A 19,289-nucleotide genomic window follows, 5' to 3' on the forward strand; every position below is an offset into this window, starting at 1 on the left:
AATTGGCTCCTTAATAAGATGTCGAACCGTCTGCTGCATAATTAGCTTTGTTAACGATAGTAGATTATAAGCACTGTTCCCTCAATCCCCCAATCAACCTTGCTTCCACCTCATAATGCAATTACAAAGTTGTCTGTTCATTTTTCTCTTTAAATATTTGTTACGTTTCTCATTTCTGTTTAAAGATCTAAGTAGTAGAAAAGTGCTCATTTGGGTTGGCTTTGTTTTTGTTTTTGCATTGCTGGAGACGTTATCATCAATATTAATAACAGCTTGTTTATTTTCTTTAAAGCAAGCAGAGCACATCTCCAGCTATCATAGATGTGATGTGATGAATAGCCCAATACATCAACCTAGTGATGTGAAAATATATAAATACTGATGTTAGATTAATGTTTGCTTTTGGTTGTTTTCAAAAAGACTGTGACTTTATGGTACTAATTAATCTGCTGATTGTCAAAAAACAAATTGCCTCAATTACAACAGGGCCAGAAGTGCCTTGTAAGCATAATTATTATGCATTGCTCTGGAATACTTATTTCAGATTGATCAATCGTGGCATTTGATCGTACACTGTATAATTGACCGTTGCCCCAGGCAACCAGTGTCTCTTGTATCACTTTGAAATCTCTTTCTTCTCATATTATAAATGAATGTAATAAGGTACCGTAAACTAGTCAATTGTACAGTAAAATAGTCATTAATAAATAAAGCAATTTAAACCATGCACATTAATTTGACCTTCCTCAAACTGCCTCTCATCTATTACTGTATGTCCACAAAACTAATAAACATAAACACAATAAATAAACTTAAAAATACTAATACAAAATTAATCTTACTGGTCTTAATAACCAACGCTGAATAGAATTAATGACCTGATATGAAATCTGTGAGTTTTTGCAGATCAGTGAAATGTAGCTTAGTGGCTTATGCAAAGGATTTTCCAAATTTTTTTCTTAATTATTTTCTTCATTTTTATTTATTTATTTATTTATTTATTTATTCTTAACACTGAATACTAGGCATCATTTGGATTTCAGATCTGGCTGCTTTTGCACCATAGTCCAAAGACTACGTTCCAAAAAATAGTAAAAAGAATAATAATAATTTGACCTCTTTACTTGGAGCACTGCATCTGGGGCAGATCATTCAGAAGTATGGCTTGTGCGGATGACACCCAGATTTATAGTAAAACTCAGCCTGATTTCACTTGCAGGATAGGTGCATGGACTAGTGGACTAAGAGAATGAGTCACTGAAAAGGTTGCATTTTGTTATCTTTTCTAATCTAGAGAATGCTAACTTTCTCCTTGATGTGCCGATCTCATCCTCGGAACCTTTCGGCATGTCTGTAGAGATGGTGGTTGGGAAGTTTAGGGAGGCTAGGGCACGGTTGGCAGCTTTCAGGAAGTACATCCCATGTTGAATAAAAACTCTGCCTAAGACCTCTGGGGGACACAGTCCTTCACAGTCCCAGGGCTGGAGGCAGGGTCAGAGGCAGAGAGTGGCCACTTGGGCTCCTCCTCCTTTGAGGAATAGAGCTCATAGGAAGTGGGACAGTAGGAACTTTCTGGGATGTTGAAGTAACATCCTCCGCTCCAGAGTGCAAGTCCAGTCTCCAGAGTAAAATGAAAATGATGCGTTTGATTACACACAGACAAGCACCCAATTTAAATCCATTTTATAATAATAAAGTTATAATACTTATAATTAAATAATTAAGTTTCTAATCCAGTTCATTTTGTTTTAAATGGTTTGTTTCGTTATTTTTCCTCCTGACTATCAAGTTTATGGTCAACGAATGGCTTTTCTATGTTACGTGACATTGTTTCCAACTGATTAGGACGTGATACAGATTTCGGTAAGCTACTGTATCTCGCAACATTTTCTGATGTTCATTCATGTTTATTTCGTTCTGTAAAGTAGTAAAGAGGGAGGGAAGTGCTGATTGCATATCACATCCTCTATATCTCATGCGTCTGACTCCGGCTAAGTAATGGTTGTGAATAGGCACAGCTAATGAGACAGGCATTTCCTCAGCATGGCAGAGTGGGTATTTGTTCCCCATAATGTCAATACAAGATGCAGTGTTGAGTTGCACTTTGAAAGGGAACTTCTCAGGTTATGATCCATGGTTCCCTGAGAAGGAGAATGAGACACTGCATCTCATTGCTATGCATCTGGTCTGCATGCACATCTCCTTCAGACGAAGAAGTTGATGACGTTCATTGCCATCTTATACTCACGGGCGCTCCAGTGATGATGCAATGGACTGTTGTCTGCCAAATGAAATTGCTGTGTGTACATTCATGGTTCAGACACCAGATAACCATGGTTAGTCATAACCTTAGACTTTTTCTGTTGGGAGTGTGTATCAATGATTTTCTTTGCTGAAAGGCTATAAATTCAATATCAACACAAGACAAATTTGTTCTTTATTGGCAAAGGAATAAAGATATTCAAGGATCGTTAAAATGAACACCATAAAAAAATAATCCTGATTCCCAGACCCTGTCTTTATTTTTCTTCTGCTTATTTATTTTCCATTATTTCATTTCACACCAGCCGAACAAATGGCCAGCTTTTGTATTACTGCCGGTCATGATGACTTATAATTGAGGATAAGCTATATTGGTCAAGCAAGAAGAGATCTAAAAATCCATACAAGCTTATTCCCTCATTAACTGGCTGCTCATTTTAGATGAAATACATGTTTACACTGTACATTAAACAAATACAAATACTCAAATGTGTTCCCTTTCGAAGGGAACTTCAACTCAATGCGTTAAAATCGCATTGGGAAACGTCACACGTGAGCTGATGTCTGATCACGATTGTATTGACTCCGGTAAGAGATTCTATAATATGCTTTACAGATGTTCAAGAAAGTGTGTTCATCTGTGTCCCAGGGTTTTGACACTTGATATACACATTTCTGGGCATTTTTTGTCTGGGAGAGGAGCGCGCATAGACAGTGCTTGAGGGCGCTGTCTGCGTGTTTTCTGTTATTTACTTTGAGCGTCTCCCTATCGAGACGCTCTGTTCTCGTTCGGCACTCTTCTTGAGGGAAGAGGTGTCCGCATCTGTGCCTGGTGATTCTGGCCCTGTTTGTGCTGGGGCAAAACGGCGGCTGCAATCATAGGGCTTGCAGGTGAGCTCATTGGGAAGTTTGAGAGAGTTGTATTCTCTCTCAGCTTCCCCGGGGCTGAAAAGGATGAGTTATTGGATGACGATGACGTCCGTGTTTGACGTCATCACGTTCGGCAGCGCGCGCTCCTCTGGCTGCTGTGTATGCGGAGCTGCTGGTGTTTATGGGACACACTTATGGCAGGCTGCAGCTGCCGCGAGAGCGCGTTAAGAAAGGGAGTGCGTGCGGACGGCTCAACGAGCGGTTCCTTTCTGTCCATGAATGCTGCAGCTCCCATAAACTTTCCATTCCTTCCTGATCTCCGCGTTTGTGTTCGGGAGGACATGGAAAAACCCCTAGCTGTTCAGATTTGTATCTGAGCCCAGACAGATGGGAGGAGGAAGAAGCGAGAGTGAGATGGGTGATCAATTGTAAACACCGTTGCGTCTGTAATCAATCCCCCAGCTACATAAGAGAGCCTCCCTGGTGCTGTTTTTCTCAGGTGGTAGGCCCTTATCTTTGCGTAGATAAGTTATGCAGTGTACGCTAGGCCCCACTCTCTAGAACTTCATTCATGCAATGAATTTGTCTTTCCCCTGAGCCGCGTGATTTAACATTTGTTTGAGTTGACGGTGCTAGCTTTTTAACCTCCGTCCTCTAGGGCTCAGCACAGCTAAATCTGTTTGGTGAGAACATTTATCCTCTTTAGGATGGCATGTATTTCAAAGCATTGTCAGCTTTTTGCCCTACATTTGTTTATGTGAGCTTTACTCTAGTGCTGCCACAGTTTGGCACCTGTTCTCATAATAGTAGGCTTGTGAAATCAGCCTCTATTTATGAGCATGGTGACTATTATACTCCCCAATTTTAGCCTCCTTCTAGTTTAGCAGCTTGTGTTTCTCAAGTACTTTTGTTATGTGATCATAGTTTGCTCACATGACTTTACACTGCCACAGGCTTTTGCTATGTGTCTGTTTAGGGAAGTAGGCCTTGGTAGGCCTCCCCTAGACCATGTAGGCATTTATTGGTTCCCTTTAGTCACTGGCATAGGGTACATTGCCTGTTGGAATGTGTAGCCATAGCTCAGGTTGTAGTTAGCTTCCCACAGCTTTGCTGGGTTAGAGCTGGTTCCCTGTAAGCTTGGTTCCCTTATATTCACGAGCTGGCGCCATGCGTCACTGAAACGGTAAACCCTAATAGGCCTCCTTTTTAGTTTACATGTTGGCACAGTTTGTGTTTATATGTTTCAAACGGGCTAAATGCCACTTGTTGCTGGACTTGTAGGCCCACATAAGGCCTCCTTTTTCACTGACATGCTGGCAGGATGCTTGTGAATCCAATACCACCGTTGGCCACACCCCACATCTGTTGAGTAGGCCTTAAGCAGGCCTCTCATGGAGTATGGTGACGTAATGTGCATTCCTTCTCTCGGTATGATGCGAGAAAGGTTTTCCACTGAATGCATGGCCTGATGGTTGGTATGGTCATGGACTGGCTGATGCCACGTGTTTACTAGGGTAGGCCCTAATAAGGCCTCCATTTTAGTTTACATGTTGGCACAGTTTATGTTTATATGGACAAACAGGCTGAACGCCACATGTTGCTGAACTTGAAGGCCCCATAAGGCCTCCTTTTAAGCTGACATGTTGGCAGGATGCTTGTGAATCCAATCAAAAAAGTACCACCATCGGTCCCGCCACACCTCTGCTTTGAGTAGGCCTTAAGCAGGCCTCTCGTGGAGTATGGTGGCGGAATATGCTTTTCCTTTTTAGAAACTAAATCGCTGAATGCATGGCCTGATGGTTGGTATGGTTATGGTCACCACTAGCTGATGCCACATGTTTACTAGGGTAGGACCGATGGGCCTCTTGTGTAGCATGTTAAAGTTCAGTTATGTACTCCTCTCAGTTTGAGAGTAAAAAGGTGCTTTTACCGAGGACTCTTCTGAGTGGCTGACCTCTCAGGGTTAAGTTTTTGTGGTAAAACCTTACTGAGGTTTAGTTTTAACTACATCAGCCTCCTTGAGTCTGGGTTTCTACTCTAGTTTAGCTAAATAGCTACCTAGTATCTAGGTTGGTTCTATTTTTTGCTCCTTGAATCCTAATGGCCATTAGACCAACACTGTATGTCTTAAAGGTTTTAGGCCCTTTGGGCTGCTTTTTTTGAACATACTAGCGTATGTTGTAGTGTAATCCTCTTACTAGAGAGCTATCAGTATCCTACTAAATACACTTCTGGTTGGCCAGGGCCCCAGGTGATAATTTAACCTCCTTATGGTTTGGTTATTTATCCATCCTGGTGCTTTAAATACTGCCACAATCTGATGCCATGTGTCTGCTGAGGTCATAAGCCCGTCAAAGGCCTTCCTTAATGCGTGTTGGCATACATTGTACCTCTTGCTTTAAAGAGTAAAAAGGTTCTTTTACCAAGTACACTGCTCGTTGGATTGTGTTAGGTAGATTGTCATGTGGGCACTTTACAGTTTAACTACTGTTACTAAGTCTTATGTCCTGCTCCCAGCAAGACAGGTCCTACTGTTGTGACAAAGTACTCTAGCCTATATGAGTCTTACTCCACATAGAACTACTATCATGATGTAGGCCCTTTCTGGCCTCTATGGTTATGTGCCCGCAGTATGGTCTACCTGTTAGGTCGAGCTTTGTACTTCCCTGCTAGGGCTGTCTGTGTAATAGTGCTTAGCTCCCTAAGCTGATCATTGGTGAAGGCTTCCATGAGACCTCCCATTAAAGATCAGCCCCAGGCTGGTTTGTGCTCTCCTGTATCAGGGTTCTCTAGCACACAGCCTCCTCAGTGCAATAAATCAGGCACTGAGTAGATCCTAGGATGAGCAGATTATACTCCCCTCAATACGAGGGTTTATAACACTCAGCTGAGTTCTGTTCACCAGGATGCCCGTCTCTATGCATGGGTTTGAGTTGCTTACTGCCCCTCTCGTAGTCGCTCTTACTTGCTCTCTTCTCTGAAGAATGTGTTATAGAGATTCTGCATCCAGACAGGGTTGGCCAAGACTAAGTTTGTCCTTTACCAAACCAGGTCGGCCTCCCTGGTGGCATTGGGGATGACTTTGTTCCCCTCTAGTGACTGGCTGGGGCTCCTTTCGGTTCCCTTGCCACATTCCCTTTAAGGGACCACTTTTCCTCTTAAAATTTGGTTCCAAAAGCCTTGAGTGGCCTTGGTAGGATTTCTACGGAAGACCTCTTTGAGGCTCAGCTTGAGCTGTTGGCCGTAGGGAATGCTATCACTGACAGCCTTTGTGTGACCCAAGGATGAGTTGCTATCTGGCGTTTCATTTGAAACTGCTTGACGCTTGTCTAGTCATCTTGGAATGCACTCTCCTTAAGCATGGTGGCGTGGGTATTTCGTTCCCCAATGCGATTTTAATGCAGAGTTGAAGTTCCCTTCGAAAGGGAACGTCTCAGGTTATGTATGTAACCATAGTTCCCTGAGAACAGGGAACGAGACTCTGCGTTGCCCTGCCATGCTTCAGGGCTGCCTGCTGAACAGACCCTCAAGATGATAAGGTACTGACTGGTTCACTAGGCACTTCTTATATACTTCCAGGTCGCGATATGATGATGTCATAGGCTGTCGCCGGCCAATATGATTGGAGTTTTTTGATACTTGGCTTTCAGACATCAGCTCACGTGTGACGTTCCCCAATGCGATTTTAACGCAGAGTCTCGTTCCCTGTTCTCAGGGAACTATGGTTACATACTGAGATGTTTTGTGCAGTAATATTTAACAAAGGGAACACTCTACTGAGAGTTATAAACTATTATTGGACTATCAATCAACCTATAGCAAGGTCATTCACATGAATACAGTGTTGGAAAGTGATATTTGATTAAATATTTCCTTCTCCAATTCAATTTGAAATGCTTCTAATTCATCCTCCATGTTCAATTCTCTTTATCTCTCTCTCATCACAGTGTTAATTGAGTTTTAGCACAGGCACTAAATTTAAGACTTCTCGTATAATGTGCTGAAAGTCTGTGACACCACTGACCTTTTCAGCTTGTGCCATTTCCTGTAGGCCAGACTAACCATAAATATAAACCGATGTCAGTCGTACAATGCAAATATATATTTGAAGATGGAATAATGCACTTCATTATCAAATACTATTCATAATGGATGAAGTTGAATAAATTTGATGTGTTTAGCTTTTGATTAATGACCTTCTAATAGAATAAAACAATAACTTCTCTCTATGGCCATCAAAATTTAATTAGCAAACCTCTGCCTGCTGTGTGTGAATTATGTTTCTAGTGTTAAGCCTGCCAGCTTTTCTCCTGCTCACTTGCTTAGAGTTGTGTGAGCGCACATGAGTCGGTCTGCATGTGTGCATTGTTTGCTGCTGCGTACAGACCCCGAAATAATTGTTTTTCATGCTCTTTTGCAAAGTTCGTCCTTGTGTATTCAAACACAATAAGTCCTTTGTTATGTTTTCCCATTATATATGTTAGATTCAAGGAAGCAGCTATTCGGAGGGAGCAGCTGACCCATGGGTAGTCGGCCTTTATTAAAGTTGCATTCCAATTGCCCTCATTGAATTGCATGTATTCCCTCTACTGCCCCCATATTTTTTCATGAGATTTGTTTTGTGATACAGTATGATTTTTAGTTAGTGTTTTTCCAACTCAGCGACTACATCATTCATGGAAATATCAGCTTTTTTCAGTACATCTTAAATCTACAACATTTAGTTTGCATAATATCAGAAAGGTTGTAAAATAATGTATTTATACACTACACACACCAAACACTATTTTTAACAAGCAAAGAAATACTAGCCACACAGGCAATTTGTCCAACAGTAATTCATAAAAAAAAAAAAGGTGCCCTGTGCAGATATATTGGATGGGTTGTTTTAAGCTAAACCCTTGCAAGTGTTAGCCTAATCAGTCGCTTATATAGCATAGCAACACAGCTAAAAGTATTACTTTACCTGTTGAAACATGCCTTCACAAGCATCCACAAGTGCTGTGTTCGTGATGTTTAAGTTGGGGGAGGTGCAACACGTGAAAGGGGCATTTGCAAGGTTTTTTGAAAACAGGCTTTATTTTTGTAATTCTGCTAGGTGCCACTTGTGTCACAGAAACTACATACTTTACCTTTAAAGCAGGGGTACCCAACTCTAATCAAATACACCTGAACCAGCTAATTAAGATCTTCAGGAAAACTGGATAATTACAGACAGGTGTATTAAAGCAGGTTGGAGCTGAACTCTCCAGGAACAGGACAGACAGTGTAATTAAAGTAAAATAATAAGGCTGCATTAAGGATACCAAAACAGCATTGCAATTGTTTGCAAGTTAAATTGTTGGTTAGAATAAACCAGTACTCTTGTGGTTTGTCTCTCTAAGATGCCTACACCAACAACGAGGTTGTCTACATCTGGACAGCGGATGATGAGAAATCTGTTTCTGTGGCTCCTGATGGTTCTAGACTCAACCAGTATGACCTGTTGGGCCACGTCATTGGCAAAGAGACCATCAGCTCCAGTACAGGTAATTACTTTTCTTTTTTTTTTTTTCTTCTTTTTTTTAATGGTTTAAAAGAAATATCCAATTGTGAACACAACATTTTGGTAGAGATTGAGTGAGGTGATCAACATCTGGAACAAGTCAACATCCTGACAGTGAAATACACTTATTTAGGGCTTTTCTGATAGTCATAAATAAGTGTGTGTATTTGCGTGTGTGTTTCTGCATGTTGTAGACAGGCAGCATTTCACATAGCGAACAATAATGATGGAGGAGAAAACCCACTATAAATTTAGAAAAAATACTGTTGTTGTGTCGGAATGTAGTTTTAAATCAAATCTGCAGTTTACTTATAAAGGTGCCTATTTGAAAATTGTTTCGGAAGTCTTTTTGACATTTGCTGCTCACTCTGATGTCTCTGTAGTGGTTACATTTGAAATAATTTTTTTGGGGTATATCTAATGGGCAATTTTTGGTGTCATGAATCTATTATTTGTTCCCAGGCAATTCATTTTGACTGAAGTCAAAATAAAGTTTTATTACTTTATTTTATTTAACTTTAAAGCTGTATTAGAGCTGTAATGTATTCCACTAAAAGCCTAGATGAGAACCCATGTGCAGTTTATTAAATCAAACATGAACAAATAAAAATAAACAATGGCCCAGTTTCACAGACAGGGCTTAGACTAAGCCAAGATTAAGCCTTAGTTCAGTTAGGGCATTTAAGTATCTTTTATAAACGTGCCCTAGAAAAAAAAATTTACTGGTGTGAATCTTGAGACAAAACAATGGCACTGACGTATTTTAAGATACGTCAGTGTAAGTTGTTTTCAGTTAAAACAGCTCAAACATGCATTTTAGTCTGGGACTAACTTAAGTCAAGTCACCTTTATTTATATAGTGCTTTTTACAATGCAGATTATGTCAAAGAAGCTTTACAGCAATAACTGGTATATAATTTTGGCTGCTTAAGATGGATACTGACACTATTTTCTTTAAGTAAATTCAGTATTGATTGATTCCGATGTAAGAAACAATAGTTATTAATTTAGTTAATTTATCTATATCAGCACTGGAGTAAACAGTGATGTCATCATCCAGCTCAGTTCAGTTTGCATACAATGCTGTTAATGCAGGCAGATCAAAACACTGTTGAATATCAAATGTCAAATGTCAAAGCTTAAGCCTTGTCTGTGAAACCGGGGGAAAATCAAACAATGATTTGACTTAAAAACAGACTTGACATGAACAGATCTGACTACACTCACCCTACAACGGTTACACAAACAAACTAGACAAGATACAGTGGAAACATGTGGGACTGAAAGCAGTCAGGACAATGGACCAATGATAAGACAGAGGAACTAAAGGTCACATAAGGGAACCACATGACAAGATCACATAAGGGAACAGCGAATCACTTGAAACTACTTGGCTATGACTAAATTCAAAATATAAGACATGAAAACATGAATGTCAAACAAAACCAAAAACAGACATGACATATCCACCCTCCAATGGTCGGCTCCCAATGCCTAAACAAAACAACAAAATCAAAATAAAAGTCTAGGAGGGTAGTGAAGTGGGGGTGAGCAAAGAGGAGGGATGGAGGGCCAGGTCCATGAAGTGGAAGAGGGTCTGGATCATAGCATGGTGGTGGACCTAGGCCATGGATTGGTGGTGTGACTGTGGAGCAGAGGCGGGCCTGGATCATGAAGCAAAGGTCAGACCATGGCAGGGTCAGCGGAGATGGAGACCACCAGGATGGAGCCGGTGGATTAGATGACCTCCACGACAGAGTGGACATGTATGGCATGGTGGAGCAGTGACCAACTGGAGATCAGGAGGTCATGGTGGAGCAGAAACATGGGCGGAGTGAACATGTATTGCCTCTGTGGCTGTGGCATGGGGCACAGAAAGTTTGTGGATAGCCTTCTTGGCCATGACACGGAGCATAAAAAGTTAATCAATGACCTCCGTGGCCGTAACCGAGCTAATAGGGGGCACCAAGAATTCAGAAGTGACCTCCGTGGCCTGGGGCACATTGGCTTCAGAATCGGTCTCCTCGCCACCTTGTGTGGCCCAGACACACAAAATGTCTATTGCCATCAAATTCAAGTTCCAGTTTAAGTAGTTTATTTTTCATTTGCTCAGCTTACACAGGTAAATAGGGCATTGAAATGCTTAAGATAAGACTCAAGTGCAGGACAGTAACTTTCAGTCAGGGTCACAGAACAAAGGGAAAGATAATAATATTCAGTCTTACAAAACAGTCATAAGACAATGCAATCTAAATATAGAGTAATAATAGTAACACTTTAGTATAGGGAACATGTATTCACTATTAACTATGACATTTCCCTCAATAAACCACTAATTTACTGCTTATTAATAGTTAGTAAGGTAGTTGTTAAGTTAGGGTATTGGGTATGGTGAATGTAGAATAAGGCATTAATATGTGCTTAATAAATACTAATAAACAGACAATATTCTAGTAAGAGACCAGTGATGCGCGGGTTGATCCAAAATGAGCGGGTGCCTGCGGTCATCCGCGGTCACCCGCGGTTACGAGTCATCCAAAAATATTTTTAATGATATTCGGGTCGCGGTCGGTCGGGTCGTTTGAAATAAAGATGCCAATTAAACCTTTGTAATTTTCAGTTTTACTTAATAAAGGTTTCAGTTTTACTTTCATGGGTATTTGTGAACATTTATTTATGGTTATTGTAGCCTCAGTCTTTGGCTTAGCCTACCTGTTTTTGTTCGTCTAAAATGCGTTAATAAATACTTTATTAACATATTCTATCCCTGCATTTTGTGCTTGTGAGAGCTTCAATTGGGCATTCACGTGGCGAAATAGCCAAGCCTACTAATACAAGTGAGAAATCCTTATTTACCTTTTGAATGTTGAGCGTTATTAACTTTTGAATAAATGCTGACGCGGGACAAAATGCCCGATTTCCCAACACGTTGAACTGAGCAATGAAATTGTACAATTTTAATAGGCTACGTTACTTTTAAACGCATATAGCTCAGTAATGTCAGTTTTATGTATTTTCTAAGAGGGGGCGGGATTTTTGTTGGGAAAGTCGGGGGAGAGACGCGCACTTCGATTAGACTGGATAAACACATGCAGCATCTTAATTGTTAAGAAAATGAAACGAAATAAATGAATAAATCAAGCCTTTATTACATAACACTACAACATTCAGAAAAAGAACGGTTTGCGCTCCTAAGGGCTTTCACATTTTTCCAAAAGTGGGCCTTCTCTCAGTTGACCTGCTGATTAGGCTAATTCTTTAAGCAGGGTCGAAACATAAACATCGCATTCATCAATAATATGCATCTGACAGCTGAAATGGAAAATGATGGGCCGCCTCAAGAACTGCCTGCTCTCGCCGCTGCACCTCTGAGGACACCACGTCAGGTCCTGAAATATTTCTCTCCTCCACAGGCCGGATATTATTGGCCAGGGAGGCTGATGGGGGGTTCTTACGTCTATGGCCCAATGACGCTACAATGAGCATTTACTGCTTTTAAAAAAATGCGGGTCAGGAAGCGGGTCGGGTACAATATTTTCTTCTTTTTTTTTTGCGGTCCGAGTTGCGGGCGGGTTAGTTGAAAACGTCGGTCGGGTGCGGGTTGTTTATACATTGACCCGCGCATCACTGTAAGAGACTGTCCTTAGGTTACCCTGTAGGTTGTTTTTCAAGCACCTTAATTATGACCTATATTTATGTTTTAAAGTCATGCACCCTCTAGCTTGCATAAAAATAATGACAGTGTCGTGTTATGTCTGTCGTCATGAAATGACGCATGACTGTCATTACCAATCAAAATGCGTGTTCGTTTAAATGCAATGTGTGGAGTTTTTACACCATTTGTCCTATTTTCATTTAGCAAAACTCATTTTTTTTATTAACTACTACACCTACCCCAACTCTAAACCTACCCTTAGTGATTCATAGTGCATAAACACTTTATTAGCACATGTGTTCCCTGGGATCGAACCCATGATCGCGTGACCACATGATTGCATATTGTTATTGCAATGCTCTGCCAATTAAGCTACGCAAAACCTGAAATATAACGCAGATAAAAGCGAACAATGCATTAAAATGAAAGTGTCCTGTTGTCGATAGGGGCATAACTCAAGTAAAACGCTCCCATGGGTCATATTTCAGGGAAGTGACAAATGACCTATATGGGTGTATTGGTTGGAGAACTAGTTGAGTAATATCCATGCTAATAAACAATTAGTCAAAAGATCCTAAAATAAAGTGTTACCGTAATAATAATAAATAGTATGAACACGTAATGTACTATGCAGTGAAAAATAATAAACTGTTGAGGTAGGGATTTAGAACAAAAATGCCAATAATTGTAAAAAAATACTGATATAGAAGGGACTTAATAAAATGTAGTAAATTGTAAGAGTGCATGAGATGATTAATTGTTATTGAGTAGCCTGATGGCTTCTAGGTAAAAGATGTTCTTTAATCTGGTAGTTTGTGACTGGATTCTTCTGAAGCATCTGCCAGATGGCAGTGGCACAAAAAGTTAGTGAGCTATAGGTGGCTAGAGTCCTTGTTCTCACCACTCTCTGCAGTTCTTTACAGTCCAGGGCAGAGCAGCTGCCATGAAAAGTTGTGATGCAGCCTGTCAGGATGCTCTCTATGGTGCAACAATAAAACTTAGTTAAAATGTTTGCGTCAACACCAACTTTCTTTAGCCTCCGCAGGAAGTAAAGACATTATTGAGCTGCTCTCACTTGCCGTGTCTGTATGGTGGGACCAGGAGAGATCATCAGAGATGTGCTTTTGACATTTTGAACCTCCACTCCATTTATGTGAATAGGAGCATGTCCCCCTCTCCATGTTTTCTTGTAATCCACAAATATCTCCTTTGTTTTGCTTACATTAAGAGAAGGGTTATTGTCACTACACCATGCTGTGAGTAATCCAACCTCCTCCCTGCAGGACGTATCATCTCGATTGGAGATGAGGATAAGATGGTTGTCATCAGCAAACTTACAGAAAATATTTGAGCAGTGTTTTGCCATACAGTCATATGTTAACAGGGAGTACAGAAGGAGAATAAGAACACATTCCAGTACTGAGTGTGAGTGTGAAGGACGTGCAGTTGCAGTTGTCAGAAATTACAGAATCCAGTTACACAGTTGGCTGTTTAGACCCACATCTTTGGCTACAATTTTGTCGGGATGATGATGCTGATGTTGAATGCGGAGCTATAATTGACAAACAGAAGGATCTACTCAACAAAAACTTTTAGGATCACAGGGCAGCTGTCATAGTCAGTAGGAATTTTCACCACAGGAGGTGTCATCAGCCTTAAACCGAGCATAGAAGGTGTTAGGCTCATTTGGTAAGGAGGTTGAAGTACCTAATATATAATCTGACTCCACTCTCTCCCTGTAGGCCCTTTTAGCAGCCCTGATATCTTTTTGGAGGTCATATCTGGACTTTTTGTAGGCTATGAAGTCACCAGAGTTAAAAGCAGTGGTTCATGCTCTCAAGTTGACTCACACTTCTCTGTTTTATCCAGGGCTTCTGGTTGGGAAATGTCCATACGTAGAGAGAGAACATCCTTTGTGCATTTGTTAATATAAAAGACCACAGAGTCTGTATATTCATTGATGTCACTGCCTACTGCTTTCTGAAACATTTCCCAGTCTGTGGATTCAAAGTCTGGAGTCTGGAGATGGCATCCTCACTCCATTTGTTGATTGGTCTGACAGCTGATTTTAGGCATTGTCTGTATGCAGGTAACAGCAGTAAGCTAATATGGTCACCTTCACCAAAGGCAGGCCGGGGGAGGGATTTGAAACTGTCTTTTCAGCACTGATCAAAAATCGGATCCCCTCATGTAGGGAAGTTACTGTGCTGATTTCGGAAAACAAATTAGCAATGTCATTGCACCTTTTGAGGTCCAGAAAGGTATTAAAGACATTGTTATAGTCAACGTGACTGCAGAGGTTCAACCTTAATGTTATGAAGTGACAAGAATACTTTTTGTGTGCACAAAACAAAATAATTACTTTTTTTAACAATTTGAACTGTTGTCATACGCAGTTGACATAGTGAATGCAGTGCAGGCTTCCGTGTTTACATCCGAACGCTGGCTCAGTATTGGCCGAATACTGACGCATCCGTGATGTGTGATGCTGGCCAATAATGAGTGAATAATGAGCGTTCGGATGTAGAACACATAAGCCTGCTCTGTTTTTACTGTACCAATCTTTTTTTTTTTTTTTTTTTTTTTTATAGACCCTAAAACTTTGCATACAGGAGAAATGAGCTGTGTCCAAAACAATGAGCCTCGCCACACAAAGGCAGTTATATGCAGTCCAATCAGACAAGCTGCTCCACTTTCTTCTGATATTTCCTAAGCAGTAAATGGGTGACTTTCCATTGTCTTACCTTCCACATTTTACAAATATTTGGTATGTGAAAGATAAAATATAATTTGCGATACAATGTATGGTATGGAAAAATGTATGGAAACGGCTTAAAGGCAGATTTTTTTTTTTTAGCGATTTAAAGAATATATATATTTAGCTATACTTTTTTTTTAGGGATGATGCCATTACACACACCATTTTATTGGTAAAAGGCCAATTGAATGGAAACAGGCTGGAGTGAGCAAATTTTGCAAACTTTTTTTTACTCATTTTCACTTTGTCGATAACATCACAAAAACTGGATGGAAACTTGGCTATGAAAACAAAGAGTGCATAATCAATGCAAACAATGTGAAATTTTCTAAAAGTCTACAGGTCTGAAACCAGCATTCCCAGAGCTGGTTATATGACACCCTGGACTAGGCAAAAGTCTAAACAATCAAGCCAAGAGTGTAACGTGTATGTTCTGTTTTAGCTTAGTTTCATTGGCTGCATTTACACTGCAAGTCTTAATGCACAGATCCGATCTTTTGTCCATATCCAATTTTTTTGACCAGTGTGTTTACATTCACTTTAGACGCGACTGGTATCTGATATCTGTGTTTACATTAATTCCCGCCCAAAATGATTGTCATTGCTAGCTTAACTATGCACATGTTAGACCTTCAGGTTTTGAATGGCCGTGCAATTAAAAATATTTATATATTTACCGTCGAGTGGCCATGATTACCTGCCAGAATGGATAAGTTAACAGCTGTCAGTGTCATGGATATTTTGCAGCGTGAAATCTGACTGAATGGATATAGACCTGAAAATAAAAACAATTTGCTTTTGTCATTCTATTTACGATCGTTAGATCTATAACTCTGAAGTGAAATAAAGTAATGGGTAAGATTACATTTATTTGAATAAATTTGAATATAATGATAACTAGCGAGAGCACGCAGTGGCATACCCAGTGATGCTTTTAGTTTATTAAGAAAAACACAGTGGGCTCTTTTAAATGAACCGGGCAGAGGGTGAAATCCAGCTGCTGAATGTGTGTGCGCCCAGCGCATGCACAATTTCTTTCTAGGAAAAAATAAAGACATATAAAGTTCCCCACTCAATAATAAAGCTGCAAAATTTTAGTGTGACTGCATACACACACGTCTGCTTCATAATACAACATAAGAGCTTCAGTGAGCAAACATGCTGCCCTTGCCGTGTGGGGTCTTGGATTTCCAATGGGAATCGAATATGCATGTTTAGACGTAGGTCGCATGTCCAGAGATCGGATATGCGTCTGATTTAAAACCACATTTGGAAGTGGCTCAGATCGGACGCGGAAAAATCGGAACTCGTGCAGATTTTTGTGTTTACACGTGTGCAACTAATTCCGATCTGTGTCAGATTTGAGCAAAAAATCAGATTTTTTTTTTTGTGCCCGTGTAAACGCAGCCATTGTGTTTTAGTTCTGTTCTTGTTTGTCTCTGGGCCCTGTCATTTGACCCAGTTTTTAGTGTGTTTGATGAATGATTCCATTTACCTGTCTTTCATTAATTACTTCATTTAGTCTGTGTATATATACTCCCTGTTTTTTAAGTTCTTTGTCCGGTTTCGTCTTTGTGAAGTGGATGTGTTCCAGGCCCAGATTGGCTAATCGGGAGAATTCCCGGTGGGCCAGTTTATTTGGCCGCGAGGGCCGGTGTTGTCATGGCACTGGGTTGAAATATGGATGCTCTAGAAACTGTGGACGCGGCCAAATGTACTAAGCTGAGTAGCCTAACTTTTTCCTTAAAACCAGTCAGTGACGGATTTAGGCCTGGACGACATGGGCAATGGCAAACAAACAAACAAACGAATGCGTGATCGGGTTTTTACGGCTCATTTGCATGTAATGTCAATGATATCATGTCACTCGGTGGGTAAATTAACCTGTTCGGGAGGGACTCGGTGTGTTCGCTCGGAGAAGAAACTCACTCAAAAGTATACGAGAAGAATGGATGAGGTGACGTCTGTAGGGACAGCGGGATGAGTTCTAAATCAACGCTAAATCATGGTAAGGCAAAAGGTCTTAGCCATCATACTCATATCGTAATAATAGTAGGCAAATAATAAAATATATTATGTTATGTTGCTTGCTATGCTATTACACATTGGCCAATAATATAAATTTTTCTGTTCAGCTAGCTTACATAACCAGACAGTAAAATGTGATTTTGAATTTGAACTTTTTTTTTAAAACAAACATAATAGCCTACTTTAATATTTTACTGTAAAGTTGTGCAATTTTGTAGGATTGATGGTATTTTGTGTTATTTATTTGCCTCAATTTGTAATAATTTAAGTATATACATTTATATAAAATAGCAAAATGTTATGTTAAATCCACTTTAATGAAGATCTGCATTTCTAAATTTTATTCATAGTGATAGACATGAAAAATGTGCCTGGGTTAATTGGAGGATTACTGCCTGAGGATTATCTACTGGAAAGCAAACACGTAAAGGTGCCATAGAACGTTTTTTCACAAAATTGTAATATAAGTCTAAGTTGTCCCCTGAATGTGTTTGTGAAGTTTCAGTTTAAAATACCCCATAGATTTTTTTTATATATATATATATATATAATCAGGGTTTCCGCGGGGTCTTAAAAAGTCTTAAAAAGTCTAAAATTCTGAACTTTAAATTTAAGGCCTTAAAAAGTCTTAAAAACGGCCAGATTTTCATCCGAGGTCTTAATTTTCATTTAGTCAGGTCTTAAATTTTTTTACCCATTTCCAGAAACGCTACCTGCTGAAAGTTATTACAAAGTAGCAAAAAAGTAGCGAGTCGTAGTTCTTTCTGGGGTATATTGGTGTTGGTATATGCGGTGATAAAACTACAAATCCCGTGATAAATGCAATACCTGCCCGCGAAATACGTCTGCGTCTCCTCAGAGTTTGTTAAAGTTCGGCTACGTGTGGATGGTGAAATGGGAAAGTGTACTTTCAACGAGACATGGCTAGATCACAGCGATTTCTGCTGTTGGTTACAAGCGGTACCCAGCTCCAGGTACGAGGCTCACTGCAAACTTTGAAAAAAAAAAAAAAAATCAGCTAGAGAGTCTGGGTGTGAAGCGGTGTAAAGGCGCTGGAGTCACACGCCAGAGTGGAGAAACACAAGCTAGCCGCAAAATCCCTTCAGCGGACTCGGCCAATTAGCCTCACCACTGCCGTCGTCCTCCTCAATGCCTGGTCCCTCCGGTCTCCAGCGCAATATCATCACAGCTCCGTCGAACAACCATTGGGGTACTTTTGGAGCGACTGACAAATCGAAAGCCAAGGTGATTTGTATACTACACACGGTGACTAAACAAACACCACTCATTTAATAGCAACAGTGAGATTAGCGATCTCTTCCAAGTGATGTTCCCTGATTCAGTAATCGCGAAGCCGTTCTCTTGCGGGCCCAACAAGATCGCTTATGGCGAAATTTGGATTGGGGGAGTTTATAAAGAGGGAATTGATTCGTACTCTTACCGGGCCGTATGTCGTAACGTTCAATGAAAGCCAAAATCAGACCAACAGGACCATTGTTCTGGAACAATGAAATAGTTTAGTCGAGGTACCTGGGCTCACAGTTCATGGGACAGTGCGGGACACACAGACACACACAGACACACACAGACACACACACACAGACACACACAGACACACACACACAGACACACACAGACACACACACACAGACACACACACACAGACACACACACACAGACACACACACACAGACACACACACACAGACACACACACACAGACACACACACACAGACACACACAGACACACACAGACACAAAATGGATTATATGGTGTAGGTGCTACATTGGTTGTTACATGGGTTGGATTAGCCTGTTCAATCTTTATTAGGCTATTAATATGCTGTTTTGTAATGTAAATAAATAATGAGATGAAATCTATTCTATTTAAGGGCAAGTTTGTTTTAGCCTATTTTCATTTTGGGCCTAAGGTTTTGGGCATTTGGCATATTGATGTGTGTGGAAGGTTACTAATGTGATTGCTTTATCTGTAAATTACAGTTTTTTACAGACGCTAGGACACATTTCTCAATACTTAGGTCACTTTTGCAAAACTCTTCACACAGTTCTCCTAACCAACTTTCATCTTGGCAAAGCAGTTCATTTCACATTCAAAATGCACTACAACTACCAAATCACTGTATTCAGGTCTCAAATCATGTTATTCTTTC

At 40.3% G+C, this 19,289-nt stretch overlaps 1 protein-coding gene across 1 annotated transcript in view; it reads left to right on the forward strand.

The window, feature by feature from the left end:
• gabra3 (gamma-aminobutyric acid type A receptor subunit alpha3) overlaps positions 1–19,289 on the forward strand; it is a 212,286-nt gene that overhangs the window by 112,463 nt on the left and 80,534 nt on the right. The window contains exon 6 of the mRNA XM_067376987.1: positions 8,517–8,660. Coding sequence (XP_067233088.1) covers positions 8,517–8,660 — 144 coding nt within the window. The remainder of the gene's footprint in view (positions 1–8,516; positions 8,661–19,289) is intronic.

The sequence above is a fragment of the Chanodichthys erythropterus genome, chromosome 22 (genome assembly GCF_024489055.1).
Source record: "Chanodichthys erythropterus isolate Z2021 chromosome 22, ASM2448905v1, whole genome shotgun sequence".
Taxonomy (NCBI): Eukaryota; Metazoa; Chordata; class Actinopteri; order Cypriniformes; family Xenocyprididae; genus Chanodichthys; species Chanodichthys erythropterus.